Source organism: Canis aureus, chromosome 11 (assembly GCF_053574225.1).
Source record: "Canis aureus isolate CA01 chromosome 11, VMU_Caureus_v.1.0, whole genome shotgun sequence".
In the NCBI taxonomy this organism is placed as follows: domain Eukaryota; kingdom Metazoa; phylum Chordata; class Mammalia; order Carnivora; family Canidae; genus Canis; species Canis aureus.
Genome location: NC_135621.1, coordinates 34,497,809 through 34,524,296, shown reverse-complemented (window position 1 = coordinate 34,524,296; position 26,488 = coordinate 34,497,809). Strand labels below are relative to the sequence as shown.

Here is a 26,488-nt window from a genome sequence, read left to right as displayed (position 1 = left end):
TTACACTGTGGTTTTGCTTTACATTCCCTAAAGACTAGTAACGCTCAATATCTTTTCATGTGCCTGTTGATCATGTTTGTACCATTTAATATAGATTTATTTTTAAATTCCAACAAACAAAATTTTAGAAGACAGTAACATCAATAGAAAAATGGCAGGGATGCCTAGGTGGCTCAGCGGTTGAGATCTGCCTTAGGCTCAGGGCCTGATCCCAGGATCCAGTATTGAGTCCCACATCGGGCTCCCTGTGAGAAGCCTGCTTCTCCCTCTGCCTGTGTCTGCCTCTCTCTCTGTGTCTCTCTCATGAATAAATAAATAAATGTTTAATAAAAGAAAAAAAGAAAAATGGGCAAGACTATTAAAAAGTAATTTACAGGGATCCCTAGGTGGCGCAGCGGTTTGGCGCCTGCCTTCGGCCTAGGGCGCGATCCTGGAGACCCAGGATCGAATCCCACATCGGGCTCCCGGTGCATGGAGCCTGCTTCTCCCTCTGCCTGTGTCTCTGCCTCTCTCTCTCTCTCCCTCTGTGACTATCATAAATAAATAAAAATTAAAAAAAAAAAAGGAAAAAAAAAAAAAAAAAGTAATTTACAGAAGAAAAAAAAAAGGGATCCCTGGGTGGCTCAGCAGTTTAGCGCCTGCTTTGACCCAGGGCGATCCCAGACTCCCTCTGCCTGTGTCTCTGCCTCTCTCTCTGTCTCTCATGAATAAATAAATAAAATCTAAATAAATAAACCTTTTAAAAAAATATCCAAAGCTAATATAACAAGAAATGTTCAAAACTATTAGTAACCACAAAAGGATATATTAAACACAGAGATCACTTTACATTTATTAGATTGGTAAATTTTAGAAAGCTGGATATTTTTTAAATGTTGGGATATAAGAATATAAGAACACTCATTCATTGCTAGTGGGAATACATACTGATTTGGCTATTTTGGACAAAGCAATTCAGCATTTCTTAGTCAAACCAAATATAGGCCTATCTTATAACCCAGCAATTCCATTCATATGTATAAAGGTTCCAAAGAAATCTTTACACAGAATCATGTAAAAGGATGTTCACTGCAACACAATATGCGATGTCAGGAAATTGGAAATCAATAGGTAGCTATTCCTAAGATAATACGTAGGTAAAACCAGGTAAACATCTCAAAGTACCATGCAGTTACAAGAAGCAATGGATTAGTTGGGGCACCTGGGTTGCTCAATTGGTTGAGTGACTCTTGATTTCGTTTCAGGCCATGATCCCAGGGTAGTGAAATGGAGCCCTGCATCAGGCTCCATGCTCAGCAGGGAAGCTGCTTGAGATTCTCTCTCTCCCTCTCCCTCTGCCCCTTCCGGCACCCTGCAACCCTCTCCCTCACTCTCTCAAACTCTGTAAAATAAATAAATAAATAAATCTTAAAAAAAAAAAAAAAAAAGTAGAAGAAGAAGAAACCATGGATTAGAAGTATCAACATGAGGACACCTGGGTGGGTCAGTAAGTTAAACGTCTGCCTTTGGCTCAGGTCATGATCCCAGGATCCTGGGATCAGCCCCACTTTGGACTCCCTACCCAGCAAAGTCTACTTCTCCCTCTCTACCCCTTCCACCACTCATGCTCTCCCTCACTCTCTCTGAAATAAGTAAAATCTTAAAAAAAAAAAAAAAGTACCAATATGAGTAGATCTTAAAATTTTGGTGCCTATGGAAAAAAGACAGAATAAGATACACAATGCAGTAACTTTTATGCGAATTTAAAAATAAGTACACACAGGATAACAATACCTATTTTGCAAAAACACAAATGCAAAAAGATAAACACATTAGAATATAAACAATATAACACACTATACAATTACTTTCTGAAAATAGCATAGACAAATATTAAGACATTTGTTTATAAGGGGGAAGGGAAATTCTTTTTTTTAAAAGATTTTTATTTATTTATTCATGAGAGACAGAGAGAGAGAGAGGCAGAGACACAGGCAGAGGGAGAAGCAGGCTCCATGCAGGGAGCCCGATGTGGAACTCGATCCCAGGACTCCAGGATCAGGCTCCGGGCCAAAGGCAGGCGCCAAACCGTTGAGCAACCCAGGGATCCCCGGGAAATTCAAATAGATAAATATAAACGAGAACTAAAGAAACTAAAGAAAGAAAATAACTAAGAGAGAGACTTTATACATACCAATGATGATGATGTGTCTTGAATAGAAGGTTAGTTTAACCTCTTGCTCTTAAGGTTAAGAAAAATTGTACCTACATCACTGAGTTCTTTTATTATTAATAACACTTTTTCAGTTAACTGGATATTTCATGTGTATAACTGTCATGTAAAAACAGCAATAATTTTACCTTTTCTTCCAATTTTATGCCTCTTAGACTGCATTAGGTCTAGCACAATGATAATAGCAAGCATCTGTATCTTGTTTTCAATTCTATAAAAATTCTTCCAAAATTCACCCATTAAACATGATACTAGCTTTTCAGCTGGTATTTTTATATAGCCATATCAAAAAGACTTTGGGCGCCTGGGTTGCTCAGTTGGTTAAGTGTCCGACTCTTGATCTCAGCTCATGCCTTGATCTCAGGATCATAAATTCAAGCCAACACCTAGCATGGAGCCCACTTTTTAAATAACTAATTAATTAATTTAATTAATTAATTAAATATAGCCTTCTATTTCTGTTTAGCACTAGTTTTTTTATTAAGAATGGATGTTGGAAAAAAAAAAAAAAAAAAAAAAAGAATGGATGTTGGGGGCATCTGGGCGGCTCAGTTGATAAAGCATGCAACCTTTAATCTCAGAGTTGTTGAGTTCAAGCCCCATGTTGGGCATGAGCCTCCTTAGGAAAAAAAAAAAAGAAAAAAAAAAAAAAGGAAAAATAAAAGGAGAATGCTGAACTTTACCGAAAGTCTTCTTGCCATCTATGAAGATGCTCTTGTGATTTTTCTCTGCTCTGTTAGTATAGCGGTTTGTATCAATGCATTTCCAATATTGAATTATCCCTGAATTTTCAATATGCACATAGAATATATATTTTTAAATATGACTTTGTATTCTATTTGATAACTACATATATTTTATTCCTAAATAATATTGGACTGCAGATTCCTCTTCTTTTATTACGCTTAGAACAGTGCTTTTCATAGCACCAAAGTTACATACTCCTTAAAGTTCTGTAGAGTCCAACTATGAAACCATCTAGGCCTAATGCTTTTTGTAAAAGTAACTCTGGCAATATTCTGTATTTCTTCTGTAAGAATTGTGCTTTCACAGCAATGTCCACAACAGCGAAACTGTGGAAGGAGTCTCGGTGTCCATCGAAAGACAAGGATAAAGAAGCTGTGGTCTATATATGCAATGGAATATTACTCAGGCATTAGAAACGACAAACACCCACCATTTCTTCAACGTGGATGGAACTGGAGTATTATGCTGAGTGAACTAAGTCAATTGGAGAAGGACAAACATTATATGGTCTCATTCATTTGGGGAATATAAAACATAGTGAAAGGGAATAAAGGGGAAAGAGGAGAAAATGAGTGGGAAATATCAGAGAGGGTGACAGCACATGAGAGACACCTAACTCTGGGAAATGAACAAGGGGTAGTGGAAGGGGAGGTGGGTGGGGGGTTGGGGTGACTGGGTGACAGGCACTGAGGGGGGCACTTGACGGGATGAGCACTGGGTGATATTAGCAAATTGAACTCCAATAAAAAAAAATTTTTAAAAAGAACTGTGCTTTCAAAAGATCAGTAAAGCAGAAAAGCATCTGGCAATCTAACTAAAAAACAAAAAGGAGAAAAAAATACAAATACCTACTAGTAAATGTAAAAAGGGGACTAGAACAGCAATTCTGGTGATAATTAAAAGAAAAGAATGGGGCATAAACTTTAACAATCCATATGAAAATGTAAGACTAGATTAAATGGTAGACATCTTAGGAAAATATGAATTATTATTAAATTAAATTACCAAACTGACTGAAAAGAAAACTTGAGAAAATTAATAAACACCAACAGAATTGAAAAGTATAACAAGATAATCTAATTCAGGAGTTGTTTCACTGCAATAAACAGAAATCTACTCACACTAAGTCAAGCAAAAGAAAAAAGAGGTACTGGAAAAATACTGGAATATCTCACCGACCTGTGTTCACGGAGTACAGTCAAGCTAAGGATTCTACAACATTAGGAATCCCTTATTCCTGCTCCTTTTTGAAACTGAATGGTTTCATTTGTTCCTTTCTACACGTGTGCCCCCTTTTTTTCCCCCCCTCTTTCTACAATCACTTTTCTATGCTAAGATTCCTGGCTTTTTATGGCTGTTCAGTGTCAAGGCCCAATACCAACCACCTAGAGTCTCTGTGTGCCTCTTCAAAACTTCCAAATTCCAAATGGTACAGCTTGGGTCAGGTATCAACTCTAGATCCAATAAACTGTCCACAAGAGAAAGATGAAAAATAGAGTACAGAGTCATAAGCTACTAAAATAAAAGCTAAATTCATCCTTTCAATAAGCATTTTGACATGGACAATTTAATGTGTGAACTGTGCAGGTTCCCAGAGATCAATACAAAAAGAATCATTCTGCTCCCCAAAGCCCCCAACCCGAAAGACTTTATGGGTGAATTCTAGCAAACCTTTATGGAACATAAAATCTCTGCTATTTATTCTGTTAGGGAGCATAGAAAGGATATAAAGTTACAATTTTATTTTACAAGGCTAACAAACAGGATCACATCAGCACAAACCTAACAAAATTAACTCCCAAAGCAATATCCAATGAATGCAATTACTTGCATCTTTTAAAAGAGATGCCAAAATTAACACATAAATATGCAATATATTTATATGCATTCATATTTTTTTTGCATTCATATTTTTAAACTACTACCAATAGTATACTTCTTAGGAGTGATATTGTAGAGATCCTTTCTTCATATTATATGAATTATTTATAATTATTATATTCTTCATCAGAAAAACATTTTTGAAAATTAAATAGCCTAGAATTAGACCACAAAACTTTAAAAACTTACTCTATAGTGAAGATAACAGTTCGGTAAGGATATGAGTAGTAGTCAAATGACCGACCACCATTTTGGAGGAAATCACCATCATATGTCAATATAAATTCTAGACAGAAGAAAGATTTTTATGTATAAAAAAACATAAGTGTATTATAAAACCATATAGATATTTATTTTATTATTTTACTTTGTTTTTGTTTTTTTTCTTAGAGAGAGAAAGAGAATGTGCACAAGCCAGGGAGAGAGAGAGGGGCAGTGGGAGAGGAAGAAAGAAAATCTTAAGCAGGCTCCACTCGGGGCTTGATCTCAAGACCCTGAGATCATAACCTGAGCTGAAACCAAGCACATTCTCCAGCATGTATACACTATACAATAATTTAATATTAAGTCATTAAATTTATAGCCTTTTAATTCCTGCTGGCCATTATCACTTGAAACAGCAAAAACTAAAGACACTACAAAAGTCTTTAAGATATTTAGTTTGTTGTTATTGTTGCTACTGAGAGGTAAAGATGGAATAAGATAAAAATGACAATGGGACACCTGGGTGGCTCAGTGGTTGAGAACATGCCTTTGGCCCAGGGCGTGATCCTGGAGTCCCAGGATGGAGTCCCAAATCAGGCTCCCTGCTTGGAGCCTGCTTCTCTCTCTGTATCTCTGCCTCTCTCTCTCTGTCTCTCATGAATAAATAAATAAAATCTTAAAAAAAAAAAAAAAAAAAAAGATAAATATGGCAAAAGCAGCTAGAGTCAATAGAATCCCATTTTTAAAATAGCATTTTTCCTTCTTTTATCTCTAGGAAACCCTAATACCCAATTAAAACAAATAAGCAATCCAAAACAAAAATATGTGAGAGTTTTAAAATGCCAAATCTTAAAATAAAATGTCAGATCTTAAAAACCTGTAGTTAACATCTTTAAGAATACTAATAATTATTTTTCCTATTACCATCAAAGAAATCATAAATCTCTCTAAATCCTCTGTAAAACAGAGCCCAACACTGACTGATGGCCAAGGCTAATTTCAGCTTGAGAAAAGCAAGCTATCACTTTCTAGTACATCTGATTCCTGTTTTAATCAGTTAAAGTTCTAGGCATATCAAGAGTCAAACCTGCTTATGTCAGTTGAACTTAACTATAATCGTGTAATTAAATTTTGTATGTACTGATTAAATGAATGTAGAAAGAAAGCAGTTTTTTTTGTCAACTCACCATGCTGTACACCTGAAATTAATATAACCCTTATGTTAACTATACTTCAATTTTCTTTTTTAAGATTTTTTTTATTTATTCACGAGAGACAGAGAGACAGAGAGAGAGGCAGAGGGAGAAGCCGGCTTCACGCAGGAAGCCCAATGTGGGACTCGATCCCAGGTCCCCAGGATCAGGCCCTGGGCTGAAGGCGGCGCTAAATTGCTGAGCCACTGGGGCTGCCCTATACTTCAATTTTTTAAAAAAAGTTGTTTTATTGAAAACTAAATTGAATGCTTCAAAATGGCTTGATAATAGGTGAATCACTAAAAAAGTTTCTAATTTCTAATTTATAACAAATCATAAGAAAAAATGTACTAAAGAAATGTTGTACTCAAGTTTGCTTCACAGGGGTCTTTAAGGTTTTAAGCAACTTTAAAAAAATAGGCCGTATCAGACTATGGGTGTAATTTATGAGAGCCAACATGAAACTCCATCAATAAAATCAGCAGAACAATATTCACTTATACACTCAACCCCCAAGTACATGTGGAACATCTATGTTAACTTTTTGGTCTTAGAACCTTTTATATTCTTTAAAATTACTGAATAATCTCAAAGAGCACTATCTTATAGGTAATATCTACCAATTATTTATATGAGAAATTAAAGCTGAGAAAACTAAAACCCAAGTCTACACCACCACACATTCCATTAGCCATCGCTGCAATAATGTCACTACTTATCACGTAGCTTCTAGAAAACTTAGGGTATACACATGGGAGCCAACAGTTTCAAAAGTTAAATAATGTCAATATTATTATGAAGACAGTTTTGGCTTAACTAAAAGTGTCTCAGGAGCCCATAAGCATCTCTGCACCAACAACTAAGAACCACTATTATAGGGCTGAAAAGCCAATAATGAATAATGAGGAAGCAACAATGAATTAATCCCTCTTTTGTGTAATCTGCTAAAGGAGTAATTAAGTACATAATTTCAGGTAGTTACAGATGCCATGGAAAATAAAACAGGGCAAGGAGATATAAAGGGAAAAGTGGAAAGTATATAGAAGTAGAGGGATCCCTGGGTGGCGCAGCGGTTTAGCGCCTGCCTTTGGCCCAGGGCGCGATCCTGGAGACCCGGCATCGAATCCCACATCGGGCTCTCGGTGCATGGAGCCTGCTTCTCCCTCTGCCTATGTCTCTGCCTCTCTCTCTCTCTCTGTGTGACCATCATAAATAAATAAAAATTAAAAAAAAAAAAAAGAAGTAGAGACAACTACTTTACATAGGATGGTCAGAAAAAGTCCCTCCCTGCCAAGATCTGACATAATATTCCAGGTAGAGAAGCAGAAAATACAAATACCGTGGAAGCGATGGGAAGATGCTGACCACAGAAATGGCCTGATCTGATCAAGGTTTTTAAAATGTTCCTCTGACTTCCACGTGGAACAGACTGGGAAGGCAGGTATAAAAATGAAGTAGGGATCCCTGGGTGGCGCAGTGGTTTAGCGCCTGCCTTTGGCCCAGGGCGCCATCCTAGAGACCCGGGATCGAACCCCACGTCAGGCTCCTGGTGCATGGGAGCCTGCTTCGCCCTCTGCCTCTCTCTCTTTCTCTCTCTCTGTGTGACTATCATAAGTTAAAAAAAAAAATAAAATAAAAATGAAGTAGAAGTTAGGAGGCTATTGCAATGTTCTGGAAAACAAAATATTGCTGACTTCGATGGTATGACAGCAATGAAAGGGTAAGATTTGAAAGGGTAAGAAAGTTATTTTTAAGGAAAAGCCATAATAATTGCCAGAGGACTAGACACGAGGTTCTGAAGGAAAAAAGAAATGAAAAAAAGATGGCTCCTGGGTATTTTCAGAGCACCAACGTAAATGTTGTCATTTACTGAGAAACCATGGTAGGTGAGTAAGATGGAGGCAAAACCAAGTGGAAGACACTTATTTGGAATCCGAATAAAAACACTGGATATGGGGATGTGGAGCTCAAGACAGAGGTCAGGGCAGGAAACACATGATAGCAAATCATGAGGCATTCAAGTTTGTGACTAAATGAGACCACCTAAGGAATGAATATGGATAAAGAAGTGAGCAGAATTGAGATCTGGAATTTTGTCTTACACATCAAAAGCTGTCAAATTAACATATACTTATGTATGTTCTTTATGTTTGCCTTTTTCAGATAACTAATTGCTGGTTCCAATGGTATCAGATATTAGAGCTTTTTTGGTACTTTCTTTTTCTCATCAGGATATTGACTCAAGAATCTCTGGAACTCTGGAGATCCCTGGGTGGCTCAGCGGTTTGGCACCTGCCTTTGGCCCAGGGCGCTGTCCTGGAGTCCCGGGATCAAGTCCTGCGTCGGGCTCACGGCATGGAGCCTGTTTCTCCCTCCTCCTGTGCTGTCTCTGCCTCTCTCTCTCTATGTCAATCATAAATAAATAAATAAATCTTAAAAAAAAAAATCTCTGGAACTCCTCTTAAACCAGTATTTCACTCCCTCCTTCCTCTTACCCACTCCCCCTTCCCACACACACACTAATCACCTCTACTACTACTTTCTCCCTCTCCTTCTCCTAGGGTTGTCTCCTCTGTGCTCCCAAAATCTGCATATTTTTTAAGAGGTCCTATTTAACATTCTATATTCTAATCATTTGTCCTTTAATGGTGTGAAGGTTTCTCTATGAGCAGGAACATTGACTTTCATCATTGTACCCCCAGTGCCTTGCAAAACAGGCTCTTAATGAATGTTTCCTAAATGAATCAAATGAAGGGCAAGTGACCTACCCAAAATCAGTACCACTGCTACTCAGTAGGTAAATGGGGATTAGAATCTAAAGAGTCGGGTAGCCCGGGTGGCCCAGCGGTTTAGCGTCCATCTTCAGCCCAGGGTGTGACCTTGGAGACATGGGATCCAGTCCCCTGTGGACTTCCCTGCAAGGAGCCTCCTTCTCTCTGCCTGTGTCTCTGCGTCTCTCTCTGTGTCTCTCATGAATAAATAAATAAAATCTTTAAAAAAAAAAAAAAGAATCTAAAGAGCCAGATAATTCTAAACTCACTTCAGTCTGTTATTCAAAGAACTCTACAGTGGGGCCTCACATTTTATTTTATATATCTTATTTCGTATTTATCACCCTGTCTTGACTAGAAGTCTGGTGATGTGCCCAGAATTCACTTTCCTCAGCCTGTCCAGAATCTGTGCAACCAACTTATGTCTTACCTCTCCCATAAAAACTCATCAATCCCTCAGTCATGACTCTCCTAAAAATATTAAATGAATATGGCAGAGATTTTACTTAATTCATAGTGAATGAACCAATAAGATGTTAAAACTCGTTAAAATGAGAATTTGCCATACAGAGAGTTACACTGCTCATGCTACAAAATTCATATGAATGACATTAACAGAAATAATTTGCATTGCTATGGACAGGAAACATTTGTTATCAGTTTTCTAACTCTTAACTTTTTAAAATATTTTTATTTCAAGTGTAATTAAACACAGTGTTATATTAGCTTCAGGTGTACAATGTAATGATTCAACAATCCTGTAAATTTCTCAGTGCTCATCAAGGTAAGTGTACTTTTAATTCCCTTGACCTATTTCACCCACTTCCACACCCACCCCCTCTGGTAACCACCAGTTTGTTCTCTGTATTTGAGTCTCTTTTTTGTTGGACTCTTTTTTCTTTGTTCGTTTCTTAAATTCCACATGAGTGAAATCATATGGTATCATATCTGACTTATTTGACTTATTCTTTAGGTCCACCTAGGATGTTGCAAATGGCAAGATTTCATTCTTTTTTATGGCTGAGTAAAATTCCACTTTTTTTCCACATCTCCTTTACCCATTTATCTTATCAACAGACACATGAGTTGCTTCCATATATCTTGGCTATGGTAAATAATGGTGCAACAAACACAGAGGTACATACATCTCTTTGAATCAGTGTTTTCATTTTCTTTGGATACATATCCAGTAGTGGAATTGCTGGATCATCTGGATTTCTATTTTTAATTTTTTGAAGAATCTCCATACTGTTTTCCACAGTGGCTGCACCAATTTGCATTCCCACCAATAGTGCACAATGTTCTCTGTATTTGAGTCTCTTCTTTGTATTTGAGTCCCGTTTTTAATTATAGCCATTATGACAGGTGTGAGGTATCATGCTGTGGTTTTGATTTTCATTTTCATGACTAGTGATGTTGAGCATCTTTTCATGTGCCTGTTGGTTATCTGTATGGCCAACTATCTATTCAGGTCCTCTGACCATTTTTTAATCAAATTGTTTTGTTTTTTAGTGTTGAGTTATATAAGTTCTTCACAAATTTGGGTATTAACCCTTTATCAGATATATTACCTGCAAACATCTTCCATTCACTAGGCTGCCTTTTTGTTTTGTGTATGGTTTCCTTCACTGTGCAAAAATTTTTATTTTGGTGTAGTCCCAATAGTTTAGTTTTGGGTTTGTTTCTCTGGCCTGAAGAGACATCCAGAAAAATGTTTCTACAGCTGATGTCAAAGAAATTACTGTTTTCTTCCAGGAATTTTATGGTTTCAGGTCTCACAGTTAGGTCTTTAATCCATTTTGAGTTTCTTTTTGTGTATGATGTATGAAAGTAGTCCAGTTTCATTCTTTTTCATGTAGCTGTTCAGTTGTCCCAGCACCATAACTTTTTTTTTTCCAGAGTTAGAATTTAGTGATTTAACGGTTGCATATAACACTCGGCTCATTTTGTCAAGTGCTTTCCTTAATGCTCATCACCCAGTTACCCCCCCACCTATGTCCCCTCTAGCAACCCTGTTTCCTTTTTTTTTCTTTTTAAAGATTTATGTATTTATGCATGAGACAGAGAGAGATTGAGAGAGAGAGAGAGTGCGCGAGCCAGAGACATAGGCAGAGAGAAGCAGGCTCTTTGCAAGAACCCGATAGTTTCCTATAGTTAAGAGTCTCTTATGGTTTATCTCCCTCTCTGATTGTCTTATTTTTTTCCTTCCCCTCCCCCACGTTCATCTGTTTTTTTTTTGTTTTGTTTTGTTTCTTAAATTCTTCCATGAGTGAAACCATAGATTTGTCTTTAACTTATTTCACTCAGCATAATACCCTCTACTTCCATCCACATCACTGCAAATGGCAAGATTTCATTCTTTTTGATGGCTAATATTCCATTGTGCAGTATATATGTGTGCGTACACACAGACACACACACACACACCACATCTTCTTTATCCATTCATTTGTTGATGGACATCTGGGCTCTTTTCATAGTTTGGCTATTGCAGACATTAATGCTATGAACATTGGGGTGCATGTGTCCCCTTGAATCACTATGTTTGTATCCTTTGGATAAATACCTAGTAGTGCAATTGCTGGGTCATAGGGTAGCACTATTTTTTTTAACTTTTTGAGGAACCTCCACACTGTTTTCCAGAGTAGCTGTATTTTGCATTCCTACCAGCAGTGTAAGAGAGTTCTCCTTTCTCCATAACCTCACCAATATCTGTTGTTTCCTTAGTTTGGCCATTTTGACTGGCCAGCACCATAATTTTTATCTACACTTTGTCTTTGATCTCTTTTTACAGAGCTATAAAGCAGTCTAGACAATCAAGGACAAAAGTACATATCCCTAAATTAGAATAATACAATTTCTGGAGGGTCCTCTATATTCTGGAGGGTCCACTGCCCAGCATTCAAGACACAAAGTTATTTCTTCCATCTGTTTCCAAGTCACTGATTATTTTTCCCACATAACTGTCAAAACTCATCCTAACCTGCCTTCTTCAGCACAATGAAGAAAAAGTCTTGCCACCTTTGATTTCCATGATGCAGTACTTGGTAGGCTTCTCTTTCTACCTCTTTGTTTTGTTTTGTTTTTTTTAATTTTTATTTATTTGTGATAGTCACAGAGAGAGAGAGAATGAGGCAGAGACACAGGCAGAGGGAGAAGCAGGCTCCATGCACCGGGAGCCTGACGTGGGATTCGATCCCGGGTCTCCAGGATCGCGCCCTGGGCCAAAGGCAGGCGCCAAACCGCTGCGCCACCCAGGGATCCCTCTTTCTACCTCTTTGATTATCCTCAGTTTCCTTCACCAGTTTCTATTCATCTTATAGAAACCCCCAAGATTTTGATGCATCTTATTCCAATATCATCAGTCATGTTTTACCTATTATGTAGGAATTATTATTCCCATATCCACAGTTCTAATGTCTATAATCTCCAAACGTGAACTTCTATTTTTTCCATTTCTCATGTTGATATCTTAGCAATACCTCAAATTCAGCGGTGACCTAAACCAAACTCATTCTTTTCCTCATCTAAATATGGTCTAATCCTGTGTTCTAACTTAATGGCTAATTGTCAAAGAGGCACAAAGCATGAGAATCTCCCATTCTACTGCCTCTCTGAAACTGCCTTTTTTAGACAGTCACCTAAAGTGTCCATCACACCTCTACAATCACTCTCTTGGAAGTTCTCCTTCCTTACAGACTTTTCTCTAATTGAAGCCTACATTATCTTTCAATGGACTACTGATAAAGCCTCCACAATGCTCTACTAGCTCTTTCCTCTGTAATTTATTCAGCTGCCAAAGTTACATTTCTTCAAACGGGAGTCAACATTTTTCTGACTTAGTCCCACCTTCTGATCTGAGTTCTTACATAATAAGTATCTATCGTTTTAGGACATCCACCTACTTTCTACTCATTCTACTTCAGTTACTTCAGTCCAGTTGAGTTGATTCCACCCATGAGGCGCACAATTGCAGCTCACAGAAATGTTTACAATGACTGGTTCATAAATTGGTCATAGGAGAGCCACTGAAGTGCCACAGACTTTTGCTAAGACTTCTGGGGCAGAGGCATATGCTTTTACTTCCGTAACTACTATTGTTATTGATATATTTCACCACCAGAGGACAGCCAGAAAAGCCAAACCATGTAAGTGAAGTTTGGAGATGCAAAGCGGGAAATCTGGTCCTGGAGACATCTTCTGAGGCCTAGCACCAATCCATGTCTGCAGCCACTTTCTCTTGGACTGTTCAGTTACATTTGCCAATAAGCTAGCTCTCTCTGCTTAAGCCTGTTTGACTCAGACAAAACCATCCAGAGTACTAAACCAAAAGAGTACTATATAATACCTCCTGTCCTTTCATGCACCATAGGATTCAGTTATACTAACAACTATACCAGTAGCAGAATACTGTGCATTCCCTCATATTATTTCCTTAGGCTGAAATTTTCTTCCCTCAGCCTGGATGGAATTCCTTCCATCTATCCTGTGATTATTCAGATTCATCTTATACTTCAAGGCTCAGCTCAAATGCCTCAATGAAGCAATCCTCTAAGGCTGGCAAATGAAGCAAAGGACTAGATTATACAAGGATTTTATACTATGTTATGGTTTTTGAACTTTAACCTAAAGGTAAAGAAATGTCACTGAAGGATTTTTAAGAGTAAAGGACATAAACAGATTTGCAATTTTAAAGGATCACTCTGGTAGCCCTACAGAGAATGAATTAGAGAAGGGGAAGGGGAACAATGATTCATAAACCACTCAAATAATCCAGGCAAAAAAGTTGACGGTATGTGCTAAAGTGACAATGGAGACAGAAGAATGCATTTCTATGATTATTTTATTTCTGAATAAATCCTTCTTTATATTGTAAATTCTCTGAGGGCAGAGAAATTATCTATTGACTTCCATTTACCCACAGAAATTAACAAAGTGACTGGCACACAGTAGGAACTCAAATATTTTCTGAATAAATTTAAATATAATTACCAATCTAATCTGTCAGTTGAACAACTGGGCAAATGGTAGTATTTTATATATGAAGATAAGATGCAGAGGAAAAGTCAGTTTGGTTTTGAGATAGAGATAATGGAGATGATCTCTGTGGTTTTTTATTTTTTTTAAAGAGGAGGGATCCCTGGGTGGCGCAGCGGTTTGGTGCCTGCCTTTGGCCCAGGGCACGATCCTGGAGACCCGGGATCGAATCCCACGTCAGGCTCCTGGTGCATGGAGCCTGCTTCTCCCTCTGCCTATGTCTTTGCCTCTCTCTCTCTCTCTCTCTCTCTCTCTCTCTGTGTGACTATCATAAATAAATAAAAAAATTTTGAAAAAAAATAAAATAAAATAAAGAGGAGAAGGAGGGAGGTGAAGATGGGGAGGGAGAGACAGAATTTCAAGCAGGCTCCATGCCTAGCACGGAGCCTGACACAGGGCTCCATCTCACAATCCTGAGATCATGACCTAAGCCAAAATCAAGAGTCAAAATGCTTAACTGACTGAGCTACCCAGGTGCCCCAATGGTCTCTGTTTTGAACAAGTTGAGTTTAAGGTAATACAATACATTCAAATAGGCAGGAAATTCATATATAATGGATGCACATCTGGAGATCAGGAGATATGAGCTGAAGATGATTTGTGAATTCTGGGTAAACAGTAACTGTCATTCATTCATTCATTCATTCATTTATGAGAGACACACACACACAGAGAGCCAAAGGCAGATGCTTTAAGCGCTGAGCCACCCAGGCATCCCGTAACTTACTTTTTGAAGAGAGATGAGACTGCCTAAGAATGTACAATGAAAAAAGAGTGGAGATCACAGACCTAAGAGGCATTTAAGGGTTGAACAGAAAAAGAGAAATCAAGGAAGAACACTAATAGCTTTGGCAGAAAAACAGGGCAGGGTCCTCTAACCAGTGCAAAGGGGGAGGTGGAAAATGTGGTCAGAAGTGCCAAACACAGTAAAAAGTCAAGGAATGAAACATTTTAAAATATCCTTTGGTTGAAAAATGTTTTGGTGGAGTAGATGAAGTGGAACCCAGACTAGGAGTGGATGGAAGGTTGAAAAGAAGATAAAGAAATGAAGTTAGCCAGTATTAGATATTTTGTTCATGAAGTTTGGCTATAAAGGAACTGAAAAACATAGTTGCAGGAAAGAAACATACTCAAGGGTAGGTTTTGTTCCTCTACTGGTTTTCTTGTTCTTACAGAACCCCCGACTTAAACATCTATATATGCTGACTGGAAGCAAACCAAAAGGAGGTTAAAGAAAGGATAAGAAAATAAATTATCAAAAATGAGAGTCATGGGGCACCTCTCATGGGTGTCTCAGTCAGTTAAGCATCTGCCTTCAGCTCAGGTCATGATCTCAGGTTCCTGGGATGGAGCCCCACATCAGGCTCCCTGCTCAGCAGAGAGCCTGCTTCTCCCTCTCCAACTCACTCTGTTTATGTGCAAACATGCATGCTCTCTCTGTCAAATAAAATCTTAAAAAAAACCAAGAGTCACAATATGTGTATGTGTGTGGGACGCCTGGGTGTCTCAGCAGTTGAGCGCCTGCCTGCCTTCAGCCCAGGGCATAATCCTGGAGTCCCAGGACTGAGTCCCACATCAGGCTCCCTGCATGGAGTCTGCTTCTCCCACTGCCTATGTTTCTGCCTCTCTTACTTTCTGCGTCTCTCATGAATAAATAAATAAAATCTTTAAAAAATATATGTGTATGTGTGTATATCAAAGCATCATACTATACACCTTGAATATATACAATTTTTGTCAACTATACCTCAATAAAGTTGTAAAAAATATAAGCAGTTTAAAATGGGGTATAGCTGGAGACTAGTTTTGAATAGGGAAAGCAATGTCTCTTCTACCAAAATTAGACAGTAGAAGGAAAGAATGGGTAAGTATGTGGGTATATTTATAGATTTGGACTGAAAATTAAGAGATCTACGTGTGATAACGTCAATTGTATTTTAAACATGTTGAAGTTTAAATGTCAAAGATAATCCCTTCACTGAAAATTATTTCTCTGAATTTTAAGATACACATTAGCATCAAAGCTAAATGAAGCAACTGTCATACTCCTAAACCCTAGACTTAACAAAGAGAATTTTAAAAATATTTAGCAAATGCCTACTTTGTATGGGACACTATATTAGAAACTGTAGAGAATACAGAGAGAGCTCTCCCCCCTAAATATCCGTACAGCCTTTTACCTCCCTTTCTTTAGGTCTCTGTTCTCACATTCTGCTTTATTTCTCTCCATTACACTTACTACCACCTGACATATTATATTTGTTTTACTGCCTCTTTATCCTCCTGTACTAAAAGGACCTCAAGGGCAGGGACTTTTTCTTATTCACTATTCTATCTCCATTACCAAAATAGTGCCTACCATAAATATGAATGAAAAATAAATTTTTGGTTGATGAAATTGTACCTTCTCTTCAGGAAAAAGAATTGCAATCTGTTAAACGAAGGAAAAAAGAATATATGAGGACTGTATCAATATTTACAAATTAAAGAAGTATTTACTTATTTTTAATGATATTTGATGGTGATATGGGAAGCAATATCAAAAAATAGCCTAAAAGTTCACAAGACTGTAAAACATCCCAGACAACATGATAAAAAAGATTATTATGGAAAAGGTGGCATGTGGACTGGACCTGAAAGGAGTGGGTAGATTTTTTTTTTATGTGTACAATCCAATACTTTCTTAGTATATTCAAAGAGTTGTGCAACTATCACCTTCTAGAACATTTTCATCACCTCACAAAGAAACCCTGTGCTCCTTAGCTACGACCTCTCGGCTCGCCCAACCTGCCTAGCCCTAAGAAGCCACTAATCTACTTTCTGTCTCTACATATCTGCACATATTCTAGACATTTCATATAAATATAATCAAATAATTTGTGGAATTTTGTGCCTGGCTTCTTCACTCAGCATAATGTTTTTAAGCTTCATCCACGTTGTAGCATGTATCAGTACTTCATTTCTTTTTATGACTGAATATTTGCATATAAGTTTTTGTGTAGTTTAAGTCTAAAAAGAGATAAGGAAAGAATTGAAATTTTTTAAAGTAGGCTCTATACCCAAAGTGCAGTGTGAACTCACAACCCTGAAATCAAGAGTGGCATATTCTACAGGACGCCTGAGTGGCTCAGCAGTTGAGCATCTGCCTTCAGCTCAGGGCATGATCCCCGGAGTCCAGGGACTGAGTTCCACATCGGGCTCCCTGTGAGGACCCTGCTTCTCCCTCTGCCTATGTCTCTGCCTATGTCTCTGCTTCTCTCTATGTCTCTCATGAATAAACAAACAAAATATTAAAAAAAAAAAAAAAAAAAAGGTGGCATACTCTACTGACTGAGCCATAACTGAAAATATTCTAAATCATTTAATCCTAAATATGGGGCAGCCCCGGTGGCCCAGGGGTTTAGCGCCACCTTCAGCCCAGGGTGTGATCCTGGGGACCCGGGATCGAGTCCCACGTTGGGCTCCCTGCATGGAGCCTGCTTCTCCCTCTGCCTGTGTCTCTGCCTCTCTCTCTGTCTGTCATGAATAATAAAATCTTAAAAAATAATAATAATAAAAATTAAAATTAAAAAAAAATCCTAAATATGTCAAATTCAAGATAATGTTTTCACTGATAAGGCAAAGTGAATTTTCATAAAGTTTAATTTATTCAAGTCAAAGGATTATCCTTTATTTTCCAATAATGTGCTTCAAACTTTCTTTTTAAATGTTAAAGCATCCTTTTTAAATGAAATGATGGCAATATTAAAAGGTAATACTGGAGGGCACCTGGGTGGCTCAGTCGGTTGGGCAACCTACTCTTGATCTCAGCTCAGGTCTTCATCTTAAGGTTGTGGTGGGTTCAAGCCTTACACTGGGCTCCATGCTGAGCATGGAACCTACTTTAAAAAAAAAAGTTTTGTTTATTTACTTAGGCAAAATAAATTTTATTAAATCAAATCCAAAAATCTAGGAAATGCTGTTGACTGAAGGAAATGGCAGAAGGAAATATGATAGAAACCACCAGATAGCCTGAATGCCAAGTAAGGAGATTGCCCATTATACTATGGTAAATAAAGAAATGAATAAAATTGTTTAAGTATAAAATTACTGACTCCTGGATGTCACTTCATTCAATAAACAGTAACTGAGCTATAAGTATATGAAAAGCAATGAATTTGGTGCTATGAGAACAGACTAAATAAAATTCTGTCCCTACCTTTTTATAACTTAGTCTCTAGAAGAAAAAAAGTCTATTCATTATTTCCATCTTTACGCGTCTTTTAGAAAGACCAATAGTTAATAGTTAAAAATAATCTTTTAAAAAGGAAAATATGAGAGAGAAAAAAAGAAAATATAGGACTATTCCTACTATGCTTACAAGTTATATTTCACCATTTGACAGTGTGAGTGGCTGGGTGTACAAAGATAAGCAACATATAATCCCCATGCTACAGAAGCTTAAAGTCTAGATTTTATAAACTTATCAAATACTCTAGAAGAAATGGACTGCAAACATTTAATTAGATATTACTCACCTAGGGCTTTCAATTTAGTAGCAAATAACAAAAAAAGCACTTACTACTATCAGTCACATTTTAAGCATATTACATTTGTTAACTAATATAATCCTCTTTAACAATTTTATGAAAAGGGAATTATTACTCTATTTTTAAAGATACTGTTAATACACTAAAATATATTACATTTATCTTTCCTCAGAATTTGCATTAATGACATCAATTCTGCTAATGAATGCTTTTATATACAGTTATTATATCATTTCCATAAGCACAGAAACATACTGCAATTTCTCCAATCTTTTTTTTTTTTTTTTTTTTATAAATTTTTATTTATTTATGATAGTCACACAGAGAGAGAGAGAGAGAGAGGCAGAGACACAGGCAGAGGGAGAAGCAGGCTCCATGCACCGGGAGCCCGACGTGGGATTCGATCCCGGGTCTCCAGGATCAAGCCCTGGGCCAAAGGCAGGCGCCAAACCGCTGCGCCACCCAGGGATCCCTTTTTTTTTTTTTTTTTTTTTTTTTTTTTTATAAATTTTTATTTAATTTCTCCAATCTTTAAAAAAAAAAAAGTCCTCTCGAGTTCACATCCCAATCCAGGAACCATCATTTTTCTGATCCTCTTACAGCAAAACTCCCCTAAAAGAGCTGAATTGTCCCCCAAATTCTCTCTTCTCAGTCTCTCTTTGGCATTCCAGAAACTACCGAAACCACTCCAGTCAAGACTATAAATGGCTTCAAAATCCTAAATACGATTTTCAGTTTTTAGTCTTCATCTTACTTGACCTATCAGCAACACCTGACATAGGTAAAGCACGCTGTTGGAAACATTTTCTTTACTTGGCCTCTAAGACACCAAAACTCTTCTGGGTTTTCTTCTTATCTTACTAGATATTCCTTCTCAATTTCCTATGCTAATTCTTCCACAGCTCCACAATGTCTATACATTAGAGTACTGAAGACTCAGTCCTTGGACCTACTCTGTTTTCTATCTACATTCACTTCCTTATGTTCTCATACAGTCTCATGGCTCCACTAGAATTTAACTTTAACAGGGTAGGGATTTTTTAGCTATTTTTGTTAACGCTGAATGCCCTAAAACAATGCCTGGCATGTGGTAGGTGCATGATAATATTTGTTCAATGAATGGATGAACGAATAAATGGCTTTAAATGGTATCTACAAACTGATAACCTTCCAATTTATATGTCCTGCCTGGAACTCTGTCCTGAGCACCCAATATATCCAACTGCCAATCTGCCATATCTACCTGGATGTGTAATAAACATCTCAAACTTAATCAAGTCCTAAAGAGAACTCCAATCACCCTCCCACTGGCTTCTGCAAACAACTTCACTTAACCCTAGGTCCTCAAACCAACAATTTTGAAATAATTTCCTAATCCCTTCTCTTTAATACCACATATTCAATATGCTAACATTGCGGATTCTCACTTCCAAAATATGCCCAGCATTTGACTACTCACCACATCCACCACTATCACTATGGTTCAAGCGGCTATCATCTCTCACCTGGATGAATGCAACAGCCCCCTGTTTCTTGTCCACCTTCCTCCCCCCCAATTCACAACTATGATCAGAGAAATTTTTTCAAACTACTATATACTTGACTTTCTGAGACATGTACTGGAAAAGGACAAGCATTTTTGTCTGTTTCTTTCCCTGCTACCTCCCTGGTGTTTAAAGCAGTGCCTGGTAGACAGTAGTGATCAATAACCTATCTGTAGGGCAGCCCCGAGGGCTCAGCGGTTTAGCGCCGCCTTCAGCCCAGGGCGTAATCCTGGAGTCCTGGGATCGATTCCCAGGTTAGGCTCCCTGCATGGAGCCTGCTTCTCCCTCTGCCTATGTCTCTGCCTCTCTCTCTCACTCTCTCTTTCTGGGTCTCTCATGAATAAATAATAAAATCTTAAAAAAAAAAAAAAAACCCTATCTGTAAAACAAACGCTTTCATTTCCACCAGGGGGCCTAAAAATCATCTAGCCTGGGATTTCAGGAAAAGATCATAAAGCTTGTCGGAAGATTTTTTTTTTCAGTGCTCTAATCCCTAGAAGGCTTTATACTTTGCCTAGAAAGAAAAACTGTGCTTTGTCTCGTCAACCACAAGGAGGAGTTGAGAGGAACAGCTGAGCAAAGAGAAACCAGATGTTTGCCTTGCTTTTCCTACGGCGACCTCGAGGTGGAAGAAAAGTGGATTTGGAAGTGCCTCTACTGAATGAAAGATTTTCCCCACACTATGAGTTACCTAGACACACACAAACGTAAACACCCAAAGCCGCGATCCTCCCGAAAGCCGCCAAGAAGCCAAGAACATCAATCCAGCGGCCACTGAGAACCGGGAGGGCGTTTCTTGTGCTCCACCGCTAAGAACTGCCCCACAAAACCAGGGGAAGAGTTTCCAGTGGCGCGGAGGCACGTAACTCACACACGAAGGCCGAGGTGATCCAGGCTGCCAGCACGCTCCGGCAGGGAACTACTAAGCCAATTCTACGTACTACCCGAGGCACCTCTAATCCGAAACGGCCTAAGGACGGCGGCCCCGGGTCTAAATTCTCAGGTCCCGCCGGCTGCGGGTCAAACCCTGACCCGTTAAACACCGAAAGCCCCAGGTCCCACGGCATTTCCACTCACCGCCACCTGTTGATGCCCACATTGGAGGAGCCGGCGAACCAGGGGTCGAGGATGTAGACGCAGCGGATGGTGTCGGCGCCCTGGATGCACTCCTTCAGGGCGGGGTTGTCGTGAAGCCGGAGCCCCTTTCGGAACCAGTGCACGGCGTTCACCCCCATCCCGGGGGCGCGGCGGGTCCTCGCCCAGGTCCCCCCTCCCCAGATAGTCAAGGAAGGAAGGGCCGGCTCATCCCCGTCACCTCCGCTTCCACGGGGAACCGCCACACCCAAGCAGTGGGGACAGGGCGGCAGCGGGGGAAAGGGCCAACCGAGTCCGAGGAGGGGGCCGCAGAAGGAGCGGGCGCTGGAGGCGCAGCTGGAAGATGAATGGAGGTTGCCCAGTCAGCCGAGTGCGGGTGTGACGCCCTTTAGGAGCCGGCGCCCTCCGCCACCGCTCGCACGAGGCGCATCGCTCCGAGGCCTCGGGGCCCGGCAGTGAGCACGTTCCACGAGCCCGAGCCGCCCCGACGGCCCCGACCGGCGCCGGCAGCCCCAGGAGGTTCGTCACGGAAACCTCGCCCCACCGAGGCGGCCCCTGAGAAGAAAACGGCCCGCCTGAGGCCAGCCACCGAGAGGGAGGAGCGGAGATCCAGCCACCGTCGGCCACGCAGTCTCTCGGCCCGGGGAAGAGGAGCGAGCACCGAGGCGGTGGTCGAGGCCGCTGGACGGTTGCCGGCCGGTGACCGGTCCCGAGGCTGCCCGGGTGACTCCGCCGCCACCGCCGCGTCAGCGGCCTCGGCCCCGCCCCCGGCTCCTCATTGGAGGGCGCGCTCCCCACGTGACCCCCGGCACCTCACGTTTCTGAAGTGTGTTTACTACAGAGGCTCCGACTGAGGAATCGGCTCGCGATTCAGTCGCTTCTAGGCGGCGGCAGCTGCTTGATCTCAAAGCCGTCGACCCCTGCTCAGACTCTGAGCTCTTTTCCTCGGCCCCTTTGCTCCGCCGGCTGGTCGCCTAGAAGCGCGCGCGGTGACCACAGGCCCCATGTGAGGGACGGCTTAACCCCGCCCCTGGAGGCCGTGAGCGTCTCCTATTGGCTGAAGTTCTCTGAGACCCGGATGAGCACGGGGATGCGGGGAGCTCGCGGGCGCGCGCTCGGCTCCGATGGTGCGCGTGCGCTCTCGCTGCGTTCCAGAGGGAAGGAGGGCGCGGCCGGCGGAGGGAGCGCGCTCCGGGATTCCTCCTGTGGCGTTCCGGGAAGGCCTGCAACAGCCGGGGGTCCCCGGAGAGTCGGCGGAGGAGCCGGAAGGGGAATGAGCGCTGGACGCGTTGGAGGCAGAGAAGAAAGCTCCGTTAGACTTCAGGCCCAGCCTTGTGCAGCCTTCAGTGCAGCCTTGGCCGAAAAACCCGACTTCGGAGTGCGTGGAGCTGGCGCGCTCCTCCCCATTCTTCCGGCCCTCGCGGGGTGGGGGTGGCTCCCTGGGACGTGTTCTGGGGAATAGGGGGAATGGGCAGGGCGGGTGCCAGGCACCCGGAATCCCCTCATGCTCTATGTGTATCTTCAACCTGTCGGCCCTGATTTCTCACCCTTGGTGTGATTAACAAGCCTCTTCGTAAAGAGGCCTTCGTCCACCTTTCTAGCGACAGTGAGCCTCAGGCCAGGGCATTCCTTTGGCCGTGTGATGCCCTTGTATTCGTTAGGCGATGGCTGAATGAACCAGGCACTGTAGGTACCCGAGGGAAATAGACAAAAGCCTCAGCATTGGTGGATTTTACGATTATGTCTCTTAACCTTCCCACGTGCTATTTTTTTCCTTTATAAAATGCTCTTCTTTAGAATGTGCTACTCACCACAGCAACCTTTGAGCTATCTAGTGTATTTCTACACAGGCCTTTAGACTCAGATGAAGTGCTACCTAATTTGCAAAAATATTCCTGTCGTCCAGAGCAGATTTAGGACAGACACCCATCTCCCCAGGTGTGTCTCTGATACGTCACCCCACATACTATTGTGAAAAGTAAATGAAGGGAACCTACTTTAATACCTAGCGTGAAGTAGGTGTTCAATAATAGTATTTATTATCATAATAATGTGTCTCTGATTTCCTCTAAAGTGTGACTTCTCAAGGACAGGGTGGCTGTCCAGTTTGTTTTTTGCACCATCAGTACACAGTAAAGAGCCTGACACATAGGCACTGCAATGTTTATTGAATGAATGAGTGAATGAATGAATACTCTCTGCCACCAATGTGTCCAGCAAGGTTAAAAGGAGGAAAGATAGGGCAATTGTTGAGTTGTGTCCTAAAATTCATATAATCCCTAGTACCTGTGAAGGTGACCTTACTTGGAAATAAGGTCTTTGTGGATGATCAAGTTAAGATGATGTCATTAAGGTGGGCCCTCATGCAATATGACTAGCGTCTTTATAAATTTGGACACAGAGGCAGACCCACACACAAAGAGAATGGCTTGTGAAGATTGGAGTCATGGTGCCATAAGCCAAGAATTATTCAAAGCTAGAAGAATGACCTGGAACAGATCTCTCTCTAGCACCTTCAGAAGTGGCATGACCCTGGAAACACTTTGATTTCAGATTTCCAGCCTCCAGAAGGATGAGACAATAAATTCCTATTGTTCTAAGCCACTCATTTTGTGGTACTTTGTTATAGCAGCTCTAGCAAACTAATACAACAATACTGTAATTTTAATCATGTAGTGAGCCAACGTGTGAGCCAATGTCTGGATAGTCTTCCCTAACCTTGCTTCTACTGCCATAAAAAGGGCATAGCATCTTTTCTCTGGTTTCTGAAGAGCATTTAAAGCTATATATATGAAAACCCTTTGTTCTCTATAAAGTATTAAATATTTGTTATTCTTATCAATGGAGATGAGCCTTGGGTAATTACCACCCTGAAAGATCCATCATCTATGCATAGGATGTAGCACACAGAGTTGTGCCCTCACTTGGATTGCCTCGTTCTCCGGGGTATATTGTACTTTTTAAAATAATAGTGTTTTATGTTTCACTTTACGTAGTTTTAAAGTAAGTAGATGATGCCTAAAGACATAAGAATTGCTTTCAAGCATCCAAATGAAATTGTGGAATGGAGAGAGAGAATATTGATCTGTGTAGAGTTGACTTATGTTTACTAATTGTTCATTTTTTCTAACAGGCAGCTGTATGTGGGGGTGTGTGTGTAACTTTCATTTACACATAAAAATACTGACTTACTATAAAAGTGTCAGTACTGTCAGCAGTGCATTCCTCAAAGACTAAAGGGTTTTTAATGGCACACAGGTAAGGTTACTCTAATATATCTATTTGTGGGGATGCCTAGGTGGCTCAGCAGTTGAGCATCTGCCTTTGATTCAGAGCGTGATCCCAGAATTTGTGATCGAGTCCCACATCGGGCTCCTTGCATGGAGCCTGTTTCTAGGCTCCCTCTGCCTAGGTCTCTGCTCCTCTCTCTATCTTTCTGTGTCTCTCATGAATAAATAAGTATATAAAATCTTTAAAAAATATGTATCTATTTATGGAAGGAGTAACCATTTAATAATTTCTATGATTTATTGAGTACCTACTATGTGCCAAGCATGTTAGGTTATTATTAACCCTCATAATCTTCTGAGGCAGCTTATTATTATATATTAATAACTTATGGCTGCTTTGCTGATAAAGATACTAAAGCACAGAAATACATGTAAGTTAAACAAGATGAAAAACCAAAACCGGGCAGCTCTGGTGGCTCAGCAGTTCAGGGCCTCCTTCAGCCCAGGGCATGATCCTGGAGACCCGGGATCAAGTCCCACATCAGGCTCTCTGCATGGAGCCTGCTTCTTCCTCTGCCTGTGTCTCTGCCTCTCTCTCTCTGTGTCTCTCATGAATAAATAAATTAAAAAATCTTAAAAAAAAAAAAAAAGAAAAAAGAAAAACCAAAACCATTTGAATCCGATCTCCTTACTTACATATACTGTCCCTCAATGCTACCACCATTCACCTTTGTTTTCAGAGTGAGTATTTATGATTAAAGGTATAAAGGAGGGATGAGGAGCATTGTCTGAAATTTATGAAAGGGATGCCTGGGTGGCTCAGCAGTTGAGTGTCTGCCTTCAGCTCAGGTTGTGATCCCAGAGTCCTGAGATTGAGTCCCATATCAGGCTCCCTGCAGGGAGCCTGCTTCTCCCTCTGCCTGTGTCTCTGCCTCTCTCTGTGTGTCTCTCATGAATAAATAAATAAAATATTTTAAAAAAATATGTGAAGTTCTGGTCGGCTCCAACATCATGGGGTAGAAAGAGTATGGGACTAACAAGAAGAGACTAGGTAATTAACTGGCCATTAATTAGTTGATGATCTTGAACAAGTCACCTAAGTTTTCTTAGCCTGATTAATTCATTTATAAAATGAGTGGATTGGACTAGATGATTTCAAAGTTTTCTCTACTATTTAAAAATGCTAGGACTCTACAAACACAAGTGTGTAAACCTCTGAATTGAAGGACTGTGTTCTCTCATGACCCCATCTTGCAGAGGCGATTTTTGAGATATGTGCCAACACACAAGTAAGAAGTAGAGCATGTGATCAGTGCATGCAGCTACAATCACCCCATCTTCAATGAAGTCTGAATCCCACCCTTAGAAAAAACCCTCACACTCTCCCAACTTAGGTCCTCTCCCTCAGGTGGCCTGGAGTAGTCACCATAGTTCCCTTACCCCCTCCTTTATCATTAGTTATAGTTAATTATAAATCCCCATTATAATGAATAATTCTTTTAATGAAACTTCCCTGTTGGATTTACTGTGTTGTTTCTGTCTCCTCATTGGACACGGACTGATACAATCTGTTAACCGACTGAGTCCACACAGATGTACTTGCAAACAATTTTCTTGGTTGTTCTAATCCTTTTTGTTGACCAAATGCATTTAGAAAGTGTAAATAGTAAAAAAAAAAAAAGTGTAAATAGTTACAAATGTGGTAATATGATATTGTGTAATATTACCCAACCTTTTTCCGCCACAGATCTTTTTTTTTTGTCTTGTGGTCATCCCCATTCAGGTCATTGGATGTGAGTCCTCTGTTGCCTCAGAGGGGCAGAAGTTGAGGACAAAGGTTTTTTGTTCTAAATTCAAGGACTTCAATCTAGATATAAATCAGGAAGAATTTGCTGCTTCTCTCCTCTCTCCCCAATACTATATAAAAGTTCTTCAAGATGAGATGGGGTATGCAAGGCAAATAAAACAGATATGCATTGATCTTTTCTAAAACAAAAAGATAGTATTTCACCAATTCTTGCTTAGGATTAGCTCCAGATTCCTAG

General features: G+C 40.2%; 1 protein-coding gene and 1 long non-coding RNA gene across 6 annotated transcripts in view; one reads left to right on the top strand and one right to left on the bottom strand.

The window, feature by feature from the left end:
• The window catches only part of CRY1 (cryptochrome circadian regulator 1), a 113,249-nt gene extending 91,274 nt beyond the window's left edge, over positions 1 to 21,975 (bottom strand). For 3 of the 5 annotated variants that reach the window (XM_077914758.1, XM_077914757.1, XM_077914759.1), the window contains exon 1: positions 21,196 to 21,972. In XM_077914758.1, the coding sequence (XP_077770884.1) occupies positions 21,196 to 21,353 (158 nt within the window). In that variant the 5' untranslated portion in view covers positions 21,354 to 21,972. Of the gene's footprint in view, positions 1 to 21,195 lie in introns of all 5 variants that reach the window. The other 2 variants (XM_077914760.1, XM_077914756.1) reach the window with 2 other exon arrangements.
• LOC144323845 (uncharacterized) lies at positions 20,568 to 25,156 on the top strand. The gene is made up of 2 exons (XR_013389198.1): positions 20,568 to 23,151; positions 24,347 to 25,156. It is a non-coding gene; the product is annotated as an uncharacterized LOC144323845 (long non-coding RNA).
• Positions 25,157 to 26,488: the final 1,332 nt, after the last annotated feature.